A 17,176-nucleotide genomic window follows, 5' to 3' on the forward strand; every position below is an offset into this window, starting at 1 on the left:
CAGTAAGGCCAAGCAAACCTCCAGCCAAGCCCAGCATGAGCACATCGCCATCTCTCTCAAGACCTAGAAAGGAGAGAGATGCCACTAGACAATGGTTCTCTCGACGATGGCCCCGCAATGCACAAGAGGGCTGCTGCTTGAGAAACTAGCTGCATGTTGGTGCTTGCTAAAATTCAGTAGTAGGTACTCATGATATTTCCATAACCAATGATTACTCAAAGCCACCCACAATACACGTTAACGCCCGACTATTACCTAGTGGTATTCCCTTAATACACCAGACCGACAAAACGTTGCGCCTGCCATTTAATTATTCTTCCAAAGTTGTGTCATCATCGTCATCATCACTTAGGGTCTCAACCCCATCGATGGCCCCTCCCGACTCATTTAACTGTGCAATCGGGTCGTGATCTGACACATGAATGATGGCCTTCCCTTGCACATGTTTGACGCCTCTACGCCAATCCCTCCAATCTTCTTCGTCATGAATAAGAAATCCGATGAGCATGCTGGGGTCCATTTCCTTGACGTGTAGTCGTCGTAGCTTTCGTGTATGGCAGGTGTCAACCTCTTCTTGGGTATATTCGCTGGGGTCTTCGTGATAAGGCAAAGCAGGCCGCGTGTAGTGTGGATCGAGGTAGAAGAAACATAGGCCCTGGACTCCAATGAAATAATGCGATGATGATGGGCGTCCACTAAGTTTTGTCAGAAGCAGGCAGCAAGACAAGAGAAATTGGTCAAATTCAAAAACAGACTTACCCTGCGATACCGATCGATTGGGGCATCTGTAAAGATGCGGCAAGGGCTTCCCAATACACTGGTGTAATCTTGTCGATGCCGAGGCGCGTGCCCACTAGGATAACTGTTGGGTGAAAGGTTGTTCCATCTGGCCGAGCGATTTTCATGAAGTTGTCTTCGTATACGTCCGGCCCATCCCCTGTTGAATAGACGCGTAGCGTCGGCTCGTTCGCATTGGTCAATGCCCTATTGTTTACTGTTTAGTTTCGGTTATCGAAGCGCCGCAAAGTTCCCAGCGGGAAGAGGATTGCTCACTGAATACATCTTGCGGTGGCTGAAGGACCAAACCATTCACCAGGATATTTCCCACACGCGGAAGCACCGTGGCGCACAAAGTTGTGTATTGAATAAGGCGCCCGAGCATCATCCGCGAATAGGGATACAATCTTCTTCTCCTCTAAGGTTGATGTGCCCCTTCGCCATCCTATAAGTGATTTAGTACCAGCCTAGCAATACGCCAGCATGTTCATGATGAGGTTGACATACCTCGGCCGATTCGGTGCACGAGCATAGCGTTGGCTAATAAGCTCTGGCCAGACCTGATCATGCAACCCCACCCACTATCAGAGGCAAAACCGGTTTGATCACTTAATTGACTTTTGAGGCGCATTGAGAATGACAGAGCGGAGAGGGCCCTCGGGTCTTGCGACTTAGCTATGGGGTCGAACTCGGATCGATAAGTCATCCATAGTCTTGATTCGAAATCGTCGAGAAAAGCAGGAGGCCAGCCCCCATCTAGAGGTGCTTCATCATAGGCTAGTGATGAATCAAGGCTGCTGGAGGTGGAGTCTGGAGGCGTCTCGGGTAGTCTGGCGGGAGCTTGAATGGAATCCTTGGGAGGTGGTTCGGAGGACGAAGATGAGTCGTGTTTGGGACTCGGGTTGTTATTTAGCTTGTAGGAAGATCCGAGACACCACACTGGCTGGTCGCGGATGACATCGTTGGTAGGTTCGGGATCCCAGAACATCTGAACGATGCGCCTGCCAAGGTCTACCGTGGTATCCATCGTGGGAAACTAGTATGTGATGGGAAGAAGTTGGCTACGATGAGACCGAACTGATGGATATATAATATATCCAATACACCCTGATAAGAACAATAGTCCTGTTAATGGCCTGTATGCCGTTGCAGCGGGGGGAGGGGGCGAGGGGGCGTGTAGATGTAGAAGGACTACCAAAAGAAGGGGGAAAAGAAAAGAAAAAGAAAGTATAATTGTGTGACGGAAGATTCGAACGTTTGCCCAAGATCTTCGCGATGAAGTGAAGCTATGGTACTGTGAATAATGGGGATGACAGCTAGGTAAGTCGGCGTAATATGATGGGCCAGTGGTGGATGGATAGGTGGTGGATGGATGGATGGATGGATGGATAAATGGAATGGACGGAAATAGAGTCAGACCAGACCAGACCAAGGCCTTTGAAAGACAAAGTACATACAACAAACCATGCGCCCAGGGCTTGACTTAGCATATAATAAATAGAGAATGGAAGAAAGTAAGCGAGTAGTGGACTTAAGATTCTTGTTAAGACTCTTGAGTGGGCAAGATGGGAAAGTAGGTAATAGTTGTTAACCAAGAAAGCTGGTTGCTATTAATGAGTAGAAGTTAAGGTAAGGTGAGGTGACCATTGAACATTGAAGTACTACTTACATGCAAAAGTAAGATAAGATACGTGCTACATATGTATATACTGGATCATCTGAATGTGTTTAACGTACAGTACATACCTAGTATGTAACTGCATGGTATATAGTATGCATTAAGTACTATATATTGTACTTAAGGCTACCTTGCATATGTGCAATAACTTTACATACCCTAGGTATGTATGTAGTAGGTGAAGTGTGAAGTGCAAATCCGGTGGTGGAGAGGCTGGGGAGGGGCAGGGGAGGGTACAACTTTGAATGATGAAATGAAGGAAGGAGAGTTTTAATGAATGCCTTGTGACGAACTTATGGTTGTCATAGGTTCAAAAAACAAAACAAAAAGGGAAGTTGACTAACTAATCGATAAGCAAGCATTAATTAGTGCCACTCTGGAGTACGGTAGGTAACTACCTGTAACCTACATAGATGATAGTACCAGACACTAGGACCTAGGTACGTAGCTATGTAGTTACTGTACCTAGAAATCTTGAACATCTTATCAATGTCCTTCTCATGTGCACTTCTTTGCTCATTATTCAACCCATAAACGCATAATACCATAAAAATAATAAAAATAATAAAAATAATAAATAAGAAGAAGAAAAGAAACAAACTCAAAGTTCAGTCCATACAACCTTTCTGTGCCTAGTTCTACTTAGATACATCAGCACCCGCTTATCGGGTTTTAAACATGATCCGGTCCACATTATCATCATCATCACATAATCGCCCATTTCTTCTTCTTGTCCTGGATATTCCAGCCTTGTCCTATTGAAACTCCTCGACCTAACTACCTAGGGAACATCTCTCATCCATCAGTCTTCAGCCACACCCTTTCCTCACATGGCTAGAAATAAAAAGGGCGGTACAGGCTCGCGGTTCAAGGGTCAGCAATTCCCTCGTCGTAATGGTGGTTTCCGTGCAAACCCATCCGGAGGGAATGGCAGCAACATTTCGCCCTCAGCCTCCCAAGGCTTTGTGCGAGCCCACGGTATGCTACACCATCCATAAGCCTACCAAGATAATAAATAAGAAATAATAATCATGATTTATAAATAATTACTGGGCCGTTAAATCTAATGAATGGTACAATTAGGTTACACGCTTGCTGAAGAGGCTAGGAACACTGCATTCAACCGCCGTGGAGCCCTTGGTCGCGATGCACAATTAAGATATAAGCCCGTTGCTTTTATAAGTGCTGGCCTTATGGAGCCATTGAAGGATCTGGAGATGCAACTAACCACTGTCGACGAGGCTCAAGTAAATGCGGATACGACTAGTGAGCCTGCTACTGCAGCGGTAGATACTGTTCTGTCCAAGGACACCGCTTCGTCTCATCCAAATCCAACCCTCGATAGAGAGTCGAATTTTGGCCAATTATCGGCCACGGAGCTGTCCAAACTTAGCGCTGCCAAGGGTAGTTCGGTACAGAAATCTCGACAACATTCAAACCTCTCATCAGACCAGGATCTGGATTCTAGCGAGGAAGTTATATTATTCAAGGGCAGGGATCGCAGTCGTCAAGAGCCGATCCCAGCTCCGGTAGACCTAGGCCAAGATGATGCGAGTAATAATTCGTTTAAACTTCGAGAGTTAGATCGTGAGATTCAAGTCGTTGAAGAGACTCTCCATCGAGACACGGCCAATCCAGACAATGGTGCGAAGATGGATGATTATATATCTCTTGATTCTAAACCTAAGACACGTGGTAAGCAGCGGAAAATAAGAAAAAGCTCGACATCAGACGAGGAAGCAGCTATGATTGCCGATTACATGGCAAATATGAAGGATTGGAAGGAAGAGGAGGATGCCGATGAAGATGTAGTTGACTTAGACCTCGGATTTCATACTTTTAATATTTTGAGAGACCTCGGTGGCACTGATAGCGATGCTGTTCCCGGTGGATTTTGCAGTGAGGTTGGTACGGACGAAGGCTCCGAGGATGGTGTTGGCTCAGAAGATCAAGAACGTCGCCTGAATGCAGATGAACAAATGGCCCGCATGCTCGCAAAACAGGAAGGCCTGGGTTTGGGTGGCGACGATATAGTACTATTTGATGGCGAGGACTCCGGCGATGAGTGGTCGACAGCCCCTAAGGTTCACCCGCGTCGTAAGAGAAAAGGCGATTTAAAGAGGGCCAAGATCACACAAAAACAAGGACAATATCCTAGTGCAACACAAATGGCAGACGCCTTTGACGAGCTGGATCTCATGGACTGGCATCGGCCAAGCCTCAACAACTTCAAAAAGGGGCAGCCGTCATTCAATGTATCCGATTCTGAGCTTGAGGAAGTTATGAAGTCAACCTGGCAGAAGGATCGTCTTAAGAAGGCGGAGAAGAAGAGAGCTCGCGAAGAATTGCGTTCACAGGGGTTACTCGGCAAAAACATCGACCGTGATGATCCTCGGGTTAAGTATGTTGGAGGCATGTCTCTTGACGATCTTGCGGACGAGCTGGAAAATTTCCTTCTGGGCTCTCAAGAACAGTACGTCCCCTAATTCAAACTATCATCTCGTACATGAATGAGTATGTAGCACACTAACAATTTTAGACTCACTCTACCACCGTTTGATAAAGCCACTCGCAAAACTATCCATGCCCTTGCCAACAAGTTCAAGATCAAGTCGCAGTCAGCCGGCAAGGGCAAGGATAGGTATCCGGTTCTTTACCGCTCCAAAGCTACTCTTCGATTTGACCAAAATACTTTCGACAGAACATTTAACCGCATCAAGCAACCATGGTTTCCTCGTGTTGACGTCGACGATAAGCTAGTAAATGAAAGTCGAATACTCAAACGAGCCGAAGCTCGGAACGGCAAAAGTCGGTTCAAAAATACACTCACTTACCGTGATGGTGACGTTGTAGGCCAACATGCCGCAGAGTTAGGTGTAGAGAATAAAGGCAGAGCGATGCTAGAAAAGATGGGTTGGTCCAAGGGCATGGCTCTAGGAACTGAGGAAAATAAGGGGATCATGGTACCTATCACACAGGTGGTCAGGAAATCCAAGGCGGGACTTGGTGATGCGTAAACGCTACACCTAAACACTCAGGCATCTTATTTATCGAGTTTCTCTATGTAAATCCACCTTCATAACAGCATAACCAGGCACAGGTGGTTCATGTATGTCCAAGATACAACTCTAGTACACATAATATCTGTTGTTTTAATATTAGGGGCAGCGCCATATCACATGTATTTTTTATGTCATAGGAAACATTGAACACAAGCAAATTGAATTGTACGATACGAATGTGATTTGGCAAAGATTGAATGAGCATTGTGGGTTACGAAGATTAAAAAGCAGCTTGGGTGGAATCGATGGGCAGATTTCCAAGGCATCTAAATGTCGCATACGAATGACGTGCAAGACAGTTTATCTCGACAACATTAGGGAAGCACATTTCACGAGTATTGAAGTCAGTTTCTTTTGGTCATATGCAGATTCATTCCGAAGCCCTATCGGGAAAGAGTATTGTACAACCGCGAACCCCGTACCATGTTGGGCGAAGACATTGCCCCCTTAAAAAGCAAACCATCCGTAACGCATTATTTATGAGACTCCATATTTGGGACTTGATTCCAAGCCTTGGCGAGGTCTCGTCGTGATGCCAAAGCGAAAAATCCCCATGCCCAAAGACAAACCAGACGCACAAAACCAAGCACCTATTTCGTTGACGACGAGTACTTGGTGACCGCCTTGGTGCCTTCAGAGACGGCGTGCTTGGCAAGCTCACCGGGCAGGATTAGGCGGACAGAGGTCTGGATCTCTCGGGAAGAGATGGTGGACTTCTTGTTGTAGGCGGCCAACTTGGATGCTTCAGTGGCAACGCGCTCGAAGATGTCTACATAAAACTTGTTAGAATTTCCAGTGAACTATGAGTCGCACAACGCGGAAGGATGACTCACCATTGACGAAAGAGTTCAGGATGGACATGGCACGGTTGGAGATACCAGTGTCGGGGTGGACCTGCTTGAGAACTGATGTTGTTGTTAGTATAACATTCACAATCGCCATATTTCAATATGGATCACGCGACGCGTCAACCAAAGACGCGTCATGGTAGGTAGGAATGCAACTTACCCTTGTAGATGTAGGAGGAGTACGTCTCCTTGCGCGCCTTGGTGCGCTTCTTCTTCTCGCCGGTAGCAGCGGTCTTCTTGCCAGCATCCTTCTTCTCCGGAGCCTTCTGAGCGGTCGCGGGAGCCTTGGAGGCGGCGGGCTTCTTGTCAGCAGCTTTAGGAGGCATGTTGAATAATGAAGTTGATAAAATCGAAAGGTTTGATTTGTATTAAGTTGATAATGCGAAATGCAAAAGTTGGGAAGATCGAAATGCTTGTGGTGTTGATAAAGTTTGTGGATGGAAGATGGGGGAGAAGTCGAAGATGTTGGACGGAGAAAAGGTGGTGGGAGACAAGTCCTTTTGTATTGGTTGCGGGCGCTAGCGTGATTACTGATTTGATCCTCGTAAGGTTTTAACTGATTGATTGATCTTGCCTTATTGCTGCGTAGTTGCACGGTTGCACGTAAAATTTAAAATAAAAAAAGCGACTACCCCAAAAAGGGTTAACAAACCAAAGATACATGATGAAAGTACCAACCTAACGCCCGGCACCCGCAATGATAAGCTAGTTGCGCCCCACATTACACCAGTAAAACGCGATACAACGGCTACGCGTTTTGATGCACAGGCCCTCAGAGAAACAGTGCAAGCTCCCCGGCACCTTCCTTGGAATCCAGCCAAAACCATTAACACCCAAATCAAGGTCCCAAAACAATTGACAAAAGGGGAAACAGTTCAAAATGGAGGAAGAATTCAGCCAATCAAATATTTTATTTATTTTGGCATTTCCAATTTATCATGTACCAGGTACATACTGTATCATTTATCGGTCGGTTTACATACATAGTGCATATCATTCACCGCAGATTCGACCCCACATCTCCGTTCCGCACTCTGTAACACCTGTCACCATATGGAATCTAACACGCGGTGCCAAATACCCATTAGCTAGTCCACGGGTGTCGGTGCCGTATGCCACCCCAAATAGCCCCGCAAGCCCGGTAAGCCCCGATGGAGCTGCATACGAAGCCATTCCCACGACCCGACTACTGAGGGACAATATCTCGGAAGTCATTGTCCATCTACGTGGGTACCTAAATCCGGAAGTAAGCTAAGGATCCCGCACGTATCGGCTCCGGTCCAACGCTCTTATTTGTCAAGCCCCGAAAATATAATCACATAAGTGGTTTAAACGATCCTGAATCACACTAAACATTGTCTGGAAATCAATGTTTATATTAGCTACGTTTTCTATGGTTTATAAGTCTGTATGTAATGTAGCTGAAATGTGATGAAATAGCACGATTTAAAATAACATTCATATCAGCCCAAGTAGATATCATCGAAAGCACTTTAAAGCTTCTCCTCATCACTTCTGAAATGTTACTGTTACGAGTCAACTTAAATCCTCGGATCTGGACAGCTTTCCACGATGAAGTGAGGTATCGTTGTTTCATTTTTGCCAAAAAAAAATGACTTAGTTCGAGGTTATTAGGTAGCAGGGCGTGTAAACAAAATAAACATAATGGGCCGAAGAGAACTGTGACAGGTACCTCAGGCACCATAAGCTCCAGTAAAGCCGTATGGCCCGTATGGCCATATGTTAGCACTCCGCCACTGTAGTTAAGAACCAAGCAAGCTTTCTTCCTTTCCTCTTTTTCCTTCTTGGTCGCGGCAAAGCTGCAATAAGAACTAATGATAGTAGTCACATATAGAATGAGAACGATGCAAAGAAAAGGATAGTGATCTCTGATTTTAAGAAAAAAAAAAAGGGGGTGGGAGAAAAAAACGAAAGATATGGCTAATAACCATGTCATTATTATTTGTTATTTATTATCGTTACTGCCGTAATTGTAATCAAATGTTAAAATCAAAAATTAATTGATATGGATGGGGATTGTAATGGACAATGGAAATGGGCAATGGCAGCCTTAAAGATGCAACTACTTAATATTAAATCATGGTGCATCAGTCATATAACCTTAATTATGATTGGATAAATAATGAATGCAAAGAAAATATAGAAAGTGCACGCCTATCTAAGGCCTAAGATAGGTTTAGCGGTTGGCCTGTGCTTAGAAGATTATCCTTATGCCTTGCATACGGCGTGATGTAGTGCTGCTTCCCTTAGTTATTATTTTTTTCTACCAAACCCACCACCTACCCCCGAAAATGACCTAATGCGGACTAGGCGCACAATCCACCCGTCAATTTGGTGATCTCTGATTCTGATTCTAGGACGCGACGGACAATACTTAAGCAGCTTCCTCCCCCACCAACTTTCAACCTCTTCCATCATTTTCCATCTACTCTTCAAACTTTATCAACCACAACAAACCATCCATCCTTTCAGATTCGCGCTATTAGTAGCATTTGTCTATTTCGACATTTCACATCAAAAATTTAACCCTTCTCAAATTAACCAACCATCAAAATGACTGGAGGCGGCAAATCCGGCGGCAAGGCCAGCGGTTCCAAGAACGCGCAATCGTAAGTTTATCCTCTGCTTTATGACAAGCGCGCACAACGCAAAGTGTCCCGTTTAGCCTTCATCTACACCAGCCTAGTCAAATTAAATAGCTAACCTGAATGTTTTCAATAGGCGATCCTCCAAGGCCGGCTTGGCCTTCCCCGTCGGTCGTGTTCACCGACTGCTCCGCAAGGGCAACTATGCTCAGCGTGTTGGTGCCGGTATGTTAAGCAGTGTCGTGTTCGCTATTGTTCATTATTAACGCATCATCAGGTGCCCCGGTTTACCTCGCTGCTGTCCTTGAGTATCTCGCTGCCGAAATTCTCGAGCTGGCTGGCAACGCTGCCCGTGACAACAAGAAGACTCGTATCATCCCCCGTCATCTTCAACTGGCCATCCGCAACGATGAGGAGCTGAACAAGCTACTCGGCCACGTCACCATCGCCCAGGGTGGTGTACTGCCCAACATCCACCAGAGTAAGTCAAGCACATCTATCACTCTTTCCACCATTTGGAGTCTAACATTATCTAGACCTTCTCCCGAAGAAGACCGGCAAGCCTGGCAAGAACGCGAGCCAAGAGCTATAATTTGGGGTCACTTTCTGTTTTCTAGTTGGTCGTTTGGGACGTTTCATGAACCACGGGGTCACGGTCGGGCACGGTTTTGCTTTTCCATGCGTTAGGGCTGTACATTACAGGCAGAATCCATCAGAGTAATGGACATGAATGAGAATACTTTCTAAACAACTCCCGATTATTGCCAAGTTGCATTTAGGCCACAGTGTCTCTTATCCAGTGATCAGCGTAACTGACGGTCTTCGTCGCAAAGCAGCACCGTCGTAATTGTCAAGTAAACCAGTCAACATGCTTATGATATTCATATTCATCCACGATTAGGGTTTCCAGTAAGGTAAGAATGAGAGTCCCAGATATGATTTATCTGTTTCATGTCGGCTTAAAACTATCCCACAACTCACGTGTACTATATACAGCCACCCACTACGGTTTTCCTTGCCTTTCTCCCCAAGCCCTGCATTTAAAATTTCAGCGGCGGCGGAGCTGTAGAGACGTTAGTATACCGAAAGTAGCAGAACGTTGAAATGAATGTGAACCAACCATCAGTGGTATGTGCTGGCAAGTTCCTCTCGTATTTGGATCCTATTTGAAGCGTTAGCAGTCTGCAAGCTTCTTTCATGCAAAGGTATCATAGGGACTAATATCCATACCTCCCGGAGCTGTCGGATTACAATACGGGTCAGGGTGTTTCCATGTCTCTAACAGCTTCTCTGTTTCGCTTAATAATGCCTATGAAGACATCCGTCAGTCAGCCACTATATCTCGGCTCCAAGGACGCCGCGGGAGAAAGAGAATACCCGTTGCTTTCTAATGTCTGTGATGTTTCGGTTGGCCTCGAAGAGAGATCGAATATAGAGAGCTTGGCCGCGCCATAAGCTTCGATGGACGGCCCAGTCAAGGGCCAGCTTTAAAGAACGACGATAGAGTGACCTATGATACAAGGTCAGTTGGAAGGTGTAAGAAGTTAGGTATATGTCTAATTGGCCTTACAAGGCAGCTTGTCGATTCGACATGGTGGAAGGTATTTTGCTCGTGTTCGCCAATCGCAATGCCACTGTCACCCGGCCCAAATCTCCTGCAAGCTGCAGCTAGGAAATGCAGCAGCACCGAAGCTGCTCCCGCGCGATGATTACCAGGTTGCGCGATACGGTAAAATGGGGGCGTTGATGAGGAGTCTCCGTACGCGGTCGATAAAGATCAAGAATTGAGTCGTTATGGTAATGTATAACAGTTAAGGATTTAATTCTGGAGAGGGCATTAGTGTTGGAAATCCCACTCAATCAATTGGAACCCATCAATTCGCAGGATAAGGTAAGGTATGGTCCACTTTAAATCCACAGAGACATATCGGAGCGGGAACTTGTTTATCCAGGATTCTCTGCCATGTAGTGTGTAGTACTGTGTACATATGAAAATCAAGATAATCGGAAAGTTACTAACTTAATGTAGTCAAACCAGCCATGATACTAGGTACATAACCTCGGTATAATGAAGGTAAAGGTATGGATATTATGAAGCCCGCCTAAATATTTACCTAACAGAAAGCATCGGTGATTTTCATTTCCGATAAAAAACACGTACTGTGCCTAAAGATTTCAACTGAAGTAGTACATACTACATACTACATACATACTACTAGGTATGTACTAACTAGCCTTACATAGTTTAGGGAAGGGAAGAACCGTAACAGAAAAGAGAGAGGGAGAAAGAGTGAGCGAGTTAAAAAAAAACAAAAATAAAAAAAAATAAATAAAAAATAAGGCAGGTCTCTCTCTTTGTACCCGGAAAGATGGAGAGCAGCTAACGTTTAACTACCTAAGTTAATGTCAGGTTAAAAAGACTCCCTAAATTTTCTTAGGCGATTTACTCTCCCCAATTCAGAACCGAGATAACAAACATAACACATAAACCAATTTTCTTGAGTCTTGTCATTGCAGGCTTTGACAATTGACCACCGAGCTACACAGTAGACTCAATTCTCAATTCTCAATTCTCAATTCCCTCCTCTCTCCTTTTCTCCCTTTTATTTTCTTTTTTCTTTTCTAGCTCACCTTGAAGTCGTTGTGCCTTGTTTTATTTCCCTCCCCTTGTCAACCCCAACGATCATTTCTACTCACGACTTGCCAAACCTTGCCGACTTTTCTTTCCTCCAAATCGCATTGCGACATTACAGCATTACAGCATTACAGCATTGCAGCATTGCAGCATCTCTTTTCTGTCAAAATGATGTCAAGAAGAGTTCTCACAGCGGCGCGTGTCCTACGCAAGCCAGTGCAGCAACAACCATTACGAAGCTGTATTCCGTTACCTATCCTTATGACCCAGGTTCGCACCTATGCGCAAAGCATCGTCAAAGTCCCGCAAATGGCCGAGTCGATCACTGAAGGCACCTTAAAGCAATGGAATAAGAAGGTTGGCGACTATGTCGAGCAGGATGAGGAAATCGCAACCATTGAGACCGACAAGGTAGGTGCATGTTATTTGGTTCTATACGTCTAGGTATTCTGGTATATTAACGCTTATTTTCCCTAGATCGATGTTGCCGTCAACGCGCCTGAAGCGGGAGTGCTGACAGAGCTCTTGGCCAACGAAGAAGATACTGTCACTGTTGATCAAGAAATTGCAAAGATCGAACCTGGCGCGGCACCTGAGGGTGGTGAGAAATCCGGAGGGAAAAAAGAACCAGCAAAGGGGGAGGGGGCTGCTACCGAGTCGCGGACGGAGTCCACAGGGAGTGAAAGCAAGTCAGATGCACCCAAGGAAGCCTCAACCCCTAATTCGAAGCCTGAATCATCCAAGCCTGAACCCCCTCAACCGGGACCCAAGAAGGAGCCTACCCCGAGACAATCCCAGCCCGTGAAGGATGCCTCAGCTAGTGTTGGTCCTGTCATGGGAAGCCGAGAAGAGCGCCGTGTCAAGATGAACCGAATGCGCCTGCGCATTTCTGAACGCCTGAAGCAGTCCCAAAACACAGCTGCCTCCCTAACAACCTTCAACGAAGTCGATATGTCATCTCTAATGGACCTCCGCAAGCTTTACAAGGATGAAATTCTCAAGAAGACCGGAGTCAAGCTTGGATTCATGAGCGCCTTCTCTCGTGCCAGCGTTTTGGCAATGCGAGATATTCCTGCTGTCAATGCTTCCATTGAGGGTGAGAACGGTGGTGATACTATTGTATACCGCGATTATGTCGACATCAGTGTAGCTGTTGCCACGGAGAAGGGTTTGGTTACACCAGTGGTCCGCAATGCCGAATCCATGGATATGGTTGGAATCGAGAAAGCTATTGCAGACATGGGTAAGAAAGCTCGGGACGGCAAGCTGACAATCGAGGACATGGCTGGTGGTACCTTCACTATCAGCAATGGGGGCGTCTTCGGTTCTCTCATGGGTACACCAATCATCAACCTACCGCAATGTGCTGTGCTGGGTCTCCATGCGATCAAGGAACGTCCTGTTGCTGTGAACGGTAAGATCGAGATTCGACCGATGATGTATTTAGCATTAACTTATGATCATCGACTTCTTGATGGTAGGGAGGCTGTTCAATTCCTGGTAAAGGTAAAAGAATATATCGAGGATCCTCGAAAGATGTTATTATGTTAGATAGATATATGTATTATTAACTATTTAAAATGAGCAACACTGAATCCGCAGTAGGAGTAGTTACATGCATTTCGTCCGCAATACTATCTGATCTCCCACACAAATTAGGTGCGCGCACAAGTGCCTCTGCCACACCCAATTCAACACGACTTCAAACCCACTCCAGCCCATCCAATCAATTTTCTAAAATTCCGCAAAGACATTCATCTTTGTCGCCTCGATGCGCCGGATTGATTGATCCATGTTTCAGATCTCAAATAATTGAATTGATTGAGTAATTGGTTGATCTTTGATTGATCTCTTCGGGCCCTACTGTATGTTGTCCTCAATCAAGGTGGTAACGCAGGTGGCCCATGCACGGTACCAGTCGCAACTTCAACCATGGATACCTCTTGCAATAGAACAGCTTCAATCGTGCAACCGGGGTCAATCTGCTCCTTACATTGAGACCTTCAAATTGAAATCTTCAATCAAGGATTTGAAGATGGTTTGGATTAGTTGCAATTGATTGACAGCTTTAGTGTGTACTGGAATAACCGGAGCTGCGCTACTAGCGCCATACTGCAGATAAAAAGCTAAATACTCTTACTGCAGATTTAATATTGCTTTTAAATAATAATTATCGCAATTAATTAAAATATAAAATAAATATTAAAATACTACCATATAACTAGTTATAAATTATAAAGAAATTAAGTTAAAATTTATTTATAAAAGATTTATTTTTATAAATTTATATAATAATTATAAATATTAATTTAATGAGTTCTGCTATCCGCACCCTTAAAAATTGCTATCGGAGGCTTATTCGCACCCTAGTACATCTGAGATTAGCGTTCAAACGCCGTTGGTCCGAGCTCTCCAGCTAGCCTCCAACATACTATCCTTAATAACTTCTTATCCAAATGGTGCATCTTAATGCAACCGGTACCATTAGAACCGTCTCAATTAGAGCTTCCAAACGATATATGTCTCAGATTGATGCGACAGGCGGTTGCGAAGTTATTTAGAAAAGAGTGAAATAGACGTTTTGCTGCTAGCGTGGCGCTAGTCGATCTCACGCGATGCACGGACCACTTCAACCTGTACCATTTTCAAGGTGCTTCTTCATCTTTGAATTGAAATAACTTCGCAACCACCGATCGCATTAAATTGAAACATATATCATTTGGACCGTCTAATTGAGCTGATTCGAATGATACAGGATGCACTTCAATCCGATTCTTTGATTAGAAGTTGTGTTGGATCTTTTGATTGAAGCTAGCTGGAGAGCTCGGACCATCGGCGTTTGAACGCTAATCTCAGATGTACTAGGGTGCGAATAAGCCTCCGATAGCAATTTTTAAGGGTGCGGATAGCAAAACTCAATTTAATAAAGTTAATTTAATATTATACTTTAAATAAAACTTTATTAAAATAAATTTATAAAAATAAAATTAAGTAAAGTTAATAAATTAATAAAAATATATTTAATTTAAAAGTAATATTAAATTTATAATAAAAGTATATGCATTTTTATTTATAATATTAACGATATATATAAGTATAACCTTAACTTTAAAAACCATTAATTGTTTTAAAAATTAATTATTATTATATATTAAATTATTATATTTTATGGTAATTAATTATTAATTATTATTATTTAATATTTTTATATTATTATAAAAGCTTTATTATAATTAAAGTTTTTTATATAATTTATTTTATTTTTATTAAAGACTTAGGTTTAATTTTAATTATTATTAATTAAATCGATTATATTTATTTTTCTTTTAAATAAATCGTTAATATTTAAAAAATCTTTTTTTAAATTTTTCGTTATTAATTATAGTTGTAAAATCTTATGAAAGCGGTTAAGTTATTATTTTATAACTTTTCTTAAAAATATTTCTTATTAATTATTTACTTATTAAATAACTACTTATTAAATAAAGTGTTACTATCCGTATTCTTATTTTTTGCTATTGGGGCTTTATCCATACTTTTATATATCCCTTAAAACTTTAAAACCTTAAATCTAGACCTCATTTAACGCCTTTAGCGTTTCTAGCTGCTCTTATTAATTTAATCCAAACAATCTAAATAATTTTTTAACTATATGTTGTACTATAATGCAACTAGTTTTAATTGAAAGCGCATTTAATTTTAAATTAATTAATATAAGTCTTAAATTAAGGTAATATTTAATTGTAAAGTTATTTAAGAAAGTAAGTGGGAGCCTGGGAGGCATATGATAGCTTTTAAGGCCATATTAAGGGCCTTTAATGTCTTTAAAGTCTTTAAACCTAAATTTTATTTAATAGTTTTAATTTTAAATAACTTTCTAAAATATAAAGCTATAAATGTGTAATTAAATTTGTTTGAAAGAAAATTTAATTATTGATTAATTAATATTAGCTATAACTTAAGGCGATACGCAGTTAAAAAGTTATGTTAATATTTGTCTTAAAAACAATTACATATTATTTCTTAGCGTGGTTTAAGCGGCTTTAAAACTCTTAAACGGTTCTAAGAGCCTTTAGCGTAACACTAAAAGCTCTTAATATAATTTTAAGGTTAGTCATGTGCCGCTTAGCTTGCCACCTACTTTTTTGAATAATTTTGTAACCACATATCGCCTTAATTCGAAACCTATATTAATTAATTTAGAATTGAGCGTGTTTTTAATTAAATTTGGTTGTATGTTTATGGCTATATGTTTTAGAAAGTTATTTGGATTGGATTGATGTGGGTAGCTAAAAACACTAAAGGCATTAAATTAAGCCTGGATTTAAAGTTTTAAGGGATATATAAAAATGTGAATAAGGCCTTAATAGCAAAAAATAGGAGTATAAATAGCAACACTCATTAAATAATTATTTATTAAATAATTGCTTATTAAATATTATCATTTATTTGAAAATATTTATAAGGTTTTTCATAACCTTACTTTATTAATAATTATATATCCTTTTTAATAGCTTTTTTAAGCATTTTTTAAGCATATTAACCGGTTGTTTTTTTAATTATATTTATTAAGAAAATATATCTTTATAAGGTTTATTACGTTTTTATCTTATTTATATATTTGTTATTTATTCTTTTACTTTGTTTATTATTTCCTATTAAAAAAATTTTTAATTAAAAATTTATGGTGTTAATTACCTCTTAATAATTGTTATTAATTATAATTATTAAAACCTTTTAAAGTTATAATTTTTAATAATATTTAAGAAAGGTTTTTTAGTTTATTATATAGTTTAATAATATATAAGTTTTAAATATGTAAAAAAAGATTATTATTAGTTTTAAATAATAGTTAATAATGTAATAATTTAAATATTTATATAAAAACTTATAATATTAACCTTAATATGTTAAAAAGGGTTAATTTTAAGATAAAAAATACCTTAAACATATAAATTAAACTTAAATATTTTAATCTTTTTATATAACTTATAATAATAATAAAAACCGTATTAATCTTTAATAATACATTTATATAAAAACATATGTTTTAAAATTAAATTAATTATTATAAGTAAATAACCTTTTATAATTTATACTTATAATAACATTAATTTTATAACTTTTCTTATATATATTTAAAATATATTATTAATTTATTAAAAGCTTAAATTATATTAATAAATTTTAATTACCTTTTATTATAACTTAATAATATAATTATGTTATTATATTATAATTATACGCTTTAAAATATTATATAATTTTAATAAATTTATTTTAACTTATATCTTAAAATTTTTTTAATATTATTATTATTTAACTTTATAAATAAAATTATTTATACGTTATAATTATAATATTAATAAATAAAATAATTAACTTATTATTTATAAATAAATATATATAATAAGGCCACTTATTACATACCTTTAAACGTTCCTTTTATTAGAAATAACTAAATATATAAATAAATAGCTAAAGTTTTTAAATCTTAGCTAATTTTTCTAATATAAGTTTTTTTGATTTAATCTTACAATACCCATACCAAAACTAATACTTAATAATTT

At 40.6% G+C, this 17,176-nt stretch overlaps 7 protein-coding genes across 7 annotated transcripts; 3 read left to right on the top strand and 4 right to left on the bottom strand.

The window, feature by feature from the left end:
- Nucleotides 1–137: 137 nt before the first annotated feature.
- GGS25DRAFT_76150 (uncharacterized protein) lies at nucleotides 138–2,525 on the bottom strand. The gene is made up of 7 exons (XM_049266006.1): nucleotides 2,447–2,525; nucleotides 2,242–2,377; nucleotides 1,285–1,884; nucleotides 1,054–1,222; nucleotides 760–984; nucleotides 253–695; nucleotides 138–179 (listed from the first exon to the last, which is right to left on the bottom strand). The coding sequence occupies exons 3-6, from the start codon at nucleotides 1,802–1,804 to the stop codon at nucleotides 311–313; spliced, it is 1,299 nt and encodes a 432-aa protein (XP_049112057.1). The 5' UTR covers nucleotides 1,805–1,884; nucleotides 2,242–2,377; nucleotides 2,447–2,525; the 3' UTR covers nucleotides 138–179; nucleotides 253–310.
- A 439-nt stretch (nucleotides 2,526–2,964) lies between these two features.
- GGS25DRAFT_509516 (uncharacterized protein) lies at nucleotides 2,965–5,685 on the top strand. The gene is made up of 3 exons (XM_049262565.1): nucleotides 2,965–3,433; nucleotides 3,539–4,928; nucleotides 4,995–5,685. Exons 1-3 carry the CDS (start codon nucleotides 3,286–3,288, stop codon nucleotides 5,470–5,472), a joined length of 2,016 nt encoding a protein of 671 aa, XP_049112058.1. The 5' UTR covers nucleotides 2,965–3,285; the 3' UTR covers nucleotides 5,473–5,685.
- Nucleotides 5,686–5,865: 180 nt separating this feature from the next.
- On the bottom strand, nucleotides 5,866–6,937 carry GGS25DRAFT_509518 (histone H2B). The gene is made up of 3 exons (XM_049262566.1): nucleotides 6,526–6,937; nucleotides 6,351–6,422; nucleotides 5,866–6,286 (listed from the first exon to the last, which is right to left on the bottom strand). The coding sequence occupies exons 1-3, from the start codon at nucleotides 6,689–6,691 to the stop codon at nucleotides 6,108–6,110; spliced, it is 417 nt and encodes a 138-aa protein (XP_049112059.1). The 5' UTR covers nucleotides 6,692–6,937; the 3' UTR covers nucleotides 5,866–6,107.
- A 617-nt stretch (nucleotides 6,938–7,554) lies between these two features.
- Nucleotides 7,555–8,441, bottom strand: GGS25DRAFT_509520 (uncharacterized protein; the record flags this gene model as incomplete). The annotated part of the gene is made up of 1 exon (XM_049262567.1): nucleotides 7,555–8,441. A coding segment is annotated over exon 1 (575 nt), but the record flags the coding sequence as incomplete, so codon positions are not given.
- Nucleotides 8,442–8,641: 200 nt separating this feature from the next.
- Nucleotides 8,642–9,723, top strand: GGS25DRAFT_509522 (histone H2A). The gene is made up of 4 exons (XM_049262568.1): nucleotides 8,642–8,995; nucleotides 9,108–9,196; nucleotides 9,249–9,452; nucleotides 9,508–9,723. Exons 1-4 carry the CDS (start codon nucleotides 8,940–8,942, stop codon nucleotides 9,561–9,563), a joined length of 405 nt encoding a protein of 134 aa, XP_049112061.1. The 5' UTR covers nucleotides 8,642–8,939; the 3' UTR covers nucleotides 9,564–9,723.
- On the bottom strand, nucleotides 9,724–10,942 carry GGS25DRAFT_509523 (uncharacterized protein). The gene is made up of 5 exons (XM_049262569.1): nucleotides 10,542–10,942; nucleotides 10,349–10,481; nucleotides 10,202–10,280; nucleotides 10,092–10,133; nucleotides 9,724–10,034 (listed from the first exon to the last, which is right to left on the bottom strand). The coding sequence occupies exons 1-5, from the start codon at nucleotides 10,562–10,564 to the stop codon at nucleotides 10,012–10,014; spliced, it is 300 nt and encodes a 99-aa protein (XP_049112062.1). The 5' UTR covers nucleotides 10,565–10,942; the 3' UTR covers nucleotides 9,724–10,011.
- A 175-nt stretch (nucleotides 10,943–11,117) lies between these two features.
- Nucleotides 11,118–13,183, top strand: GGS25DRAFT_509527 (2-oxoacid dehydrogenase acyltransferase). Its single transcript, XM_049262570.1, has 2 exons — nucleotides 11,118–12,017; nucleotides 12,084–13,183. The coding sequence occupies exons 1-2, from the start codon at nucleotides 11,775–11,777 to the stop codon at nucleotides 13,155–13,157; spliced, it is 1,317 nt and encodes a 438-aa protein (XP_049112063.1). The 5' UTR covers nucleotides 11,118–11,774; the 3' UTR covers nucleotides 13,158–13,183.
- The last annotated feature ends 3,993 nt before the right edge of the window (nucleotides 13,184–17,176 follow it).

The sequence above is a fragment of the Hypoxylon fragiforme genome, assembly GCF_022984875.1.
Source record: "Hypoxylon fragiforme strain CBS 206.31 chromosome Unknown GGS25scaffold_10, whole genome shotgun sequence".
NCBI lineage: Eukaryota > Fungi > Ascomycota > Sordariomycetes > Xylariales > Hypoxylaceae > Hypoxylon > Hypoxylon fragiforme.

What these genes read in the sequence shown, in the direction of transcription:
- GGS25DRAFT_76150 (XM_049266006.1), bottom strand. Translation starts at nt 1,804, where the DNA reads ATGGATACCACGGTAGACCTTGGCAGGCGCATCGTTCAGATGTTCTGG. An exon ending in CGTGCACCGAATCGGCCGAG is followed by an intron (nt 1,223 to 1,284) that starts GTATGTCAACCT and finishes AATCACTTATAG; the next exon opens with GATGGCGAAGGGGCACATCA. An exon ending in GCCACCGCAAGATGTATTCA is followed by an intron (nt 985 to 1,053) that starts GTGAGCAATCCT and finishes AGTAAACAATAG; the next exon opens with GGCATTGACCAATGCGAACG.
- GGS25DRAFT_509516 (XM_049262565.1), top strand. Translation starts at nt 3,286, where the DNA reads ATGGCTAGAAATAAAAAGGGCGGTACAGGCTCGCGGTTCAAGGGTCAG. An exon ending in AGGCTTTGTGCGAGCCCACG is followed by an intron (nt 3,434 to 3,538) that starts GTATGCTACACC and finishes TGGTACAATTAG; the next exon opens with GTTACACGCTTGCTGAAGAG. An exon ending in CTTCTGGGCTCTCAAGAACA is followed by an intron (nt 4,929 to 4,994) that starts GTACGTCCCCTA and finishes TAACAATTTTAG; the next exon opens with ACTCACTCTACCACCGTTTG.
- GGS25DRAFT_509518 (XM_049262566.1), bottom strand. Translation starts at nt 6,691, where the DNA reads ATGCCTCCTAAAGCTGCTGACAAGAAGCCCGCCGCCTCCAAGGCTCCC. An exon ending in CTCCTCCTACATCTACAAGG is followed by an intron (nt 6,423 to 6,525) that starts GTAAGTTGCATT and finishes CAACAACATCAG; the next exon opens with TTCTCAAGCAGGTCCACCCC. An exon ending in CCTGAACTCTTTCGTCAATG is followed by an intron (nt 6,287 to 6,350) that starts GTGAGTCATCCT and finishes AGTTTTATGTAG; the next exon opens with ACATCTTCGAGCGCGTTGCC.
- GGS25DRAFT_509522 (XM_049262568.1), top strand. Translation starts at nt 8,940, where the DNA reads ATGACTGGAGGCGGCAAATCCGGCGGCAAGGCCAGCGGTTCCAAGAAC. An exon ending in TGCTCAGCGTGTTGGTGCCG is followed by an intron (nt 9,197 to 9,248) that starts GTATGTTAAGCA and finishes ACGCATCATCAG; the next exon opens with GTGCCCCGGTTTACCTCGCT. An exon ending in ACTGCCCAACATCCACCAGA is followed by an intron (nt 9,453 to 9,507) that starts GTAAGTCAAGCA and finishes AACATTATCTAG; the next exon opens with ACCTTCTCCCGAAGAAGACC.
- GGS25DRAFT_509523 (XM_049262569.1), bottom strand. Translation starts at nt 10,564, where the DNA reads ATGTCGAATCGACAAGCTGCCTT. An exon ending in CAGACATTAGAAAGCAACGG is followed by an intron (nt 10,281 to 10,348) that starts GTATTCTCTTTC and finishes ATGTCTTCATAG; the next exon opens with GCATTATTAAGCGAAACAGA. An exon ending in GCCAGCACATACCACTGATG is followed by an intron (nt 10,035 to 10,091) that starts GTTGGTTCACAT and finishes ACGTCTCTACAG; the next exon opens with CTCCGCCGCCGCTGAAATTT.
- GGS25DRAFT_509527 (XM_049262570.1), top strand. Translation starts at nt 11,775, where the DNA reads ATGATGTCAAGAAGAGTTCTCACAGCGGCGCGTGTCCTACGCAAGCCA. An exon ending in CAACCATTGAGACCGACAAG is followed by an intron (nt 12,018 to 12,083) that starts GTAGGTGCATGT and finishes TATTTTCCCTAG; the next exon opens with ATCGATGTTGCCGTCAACGC.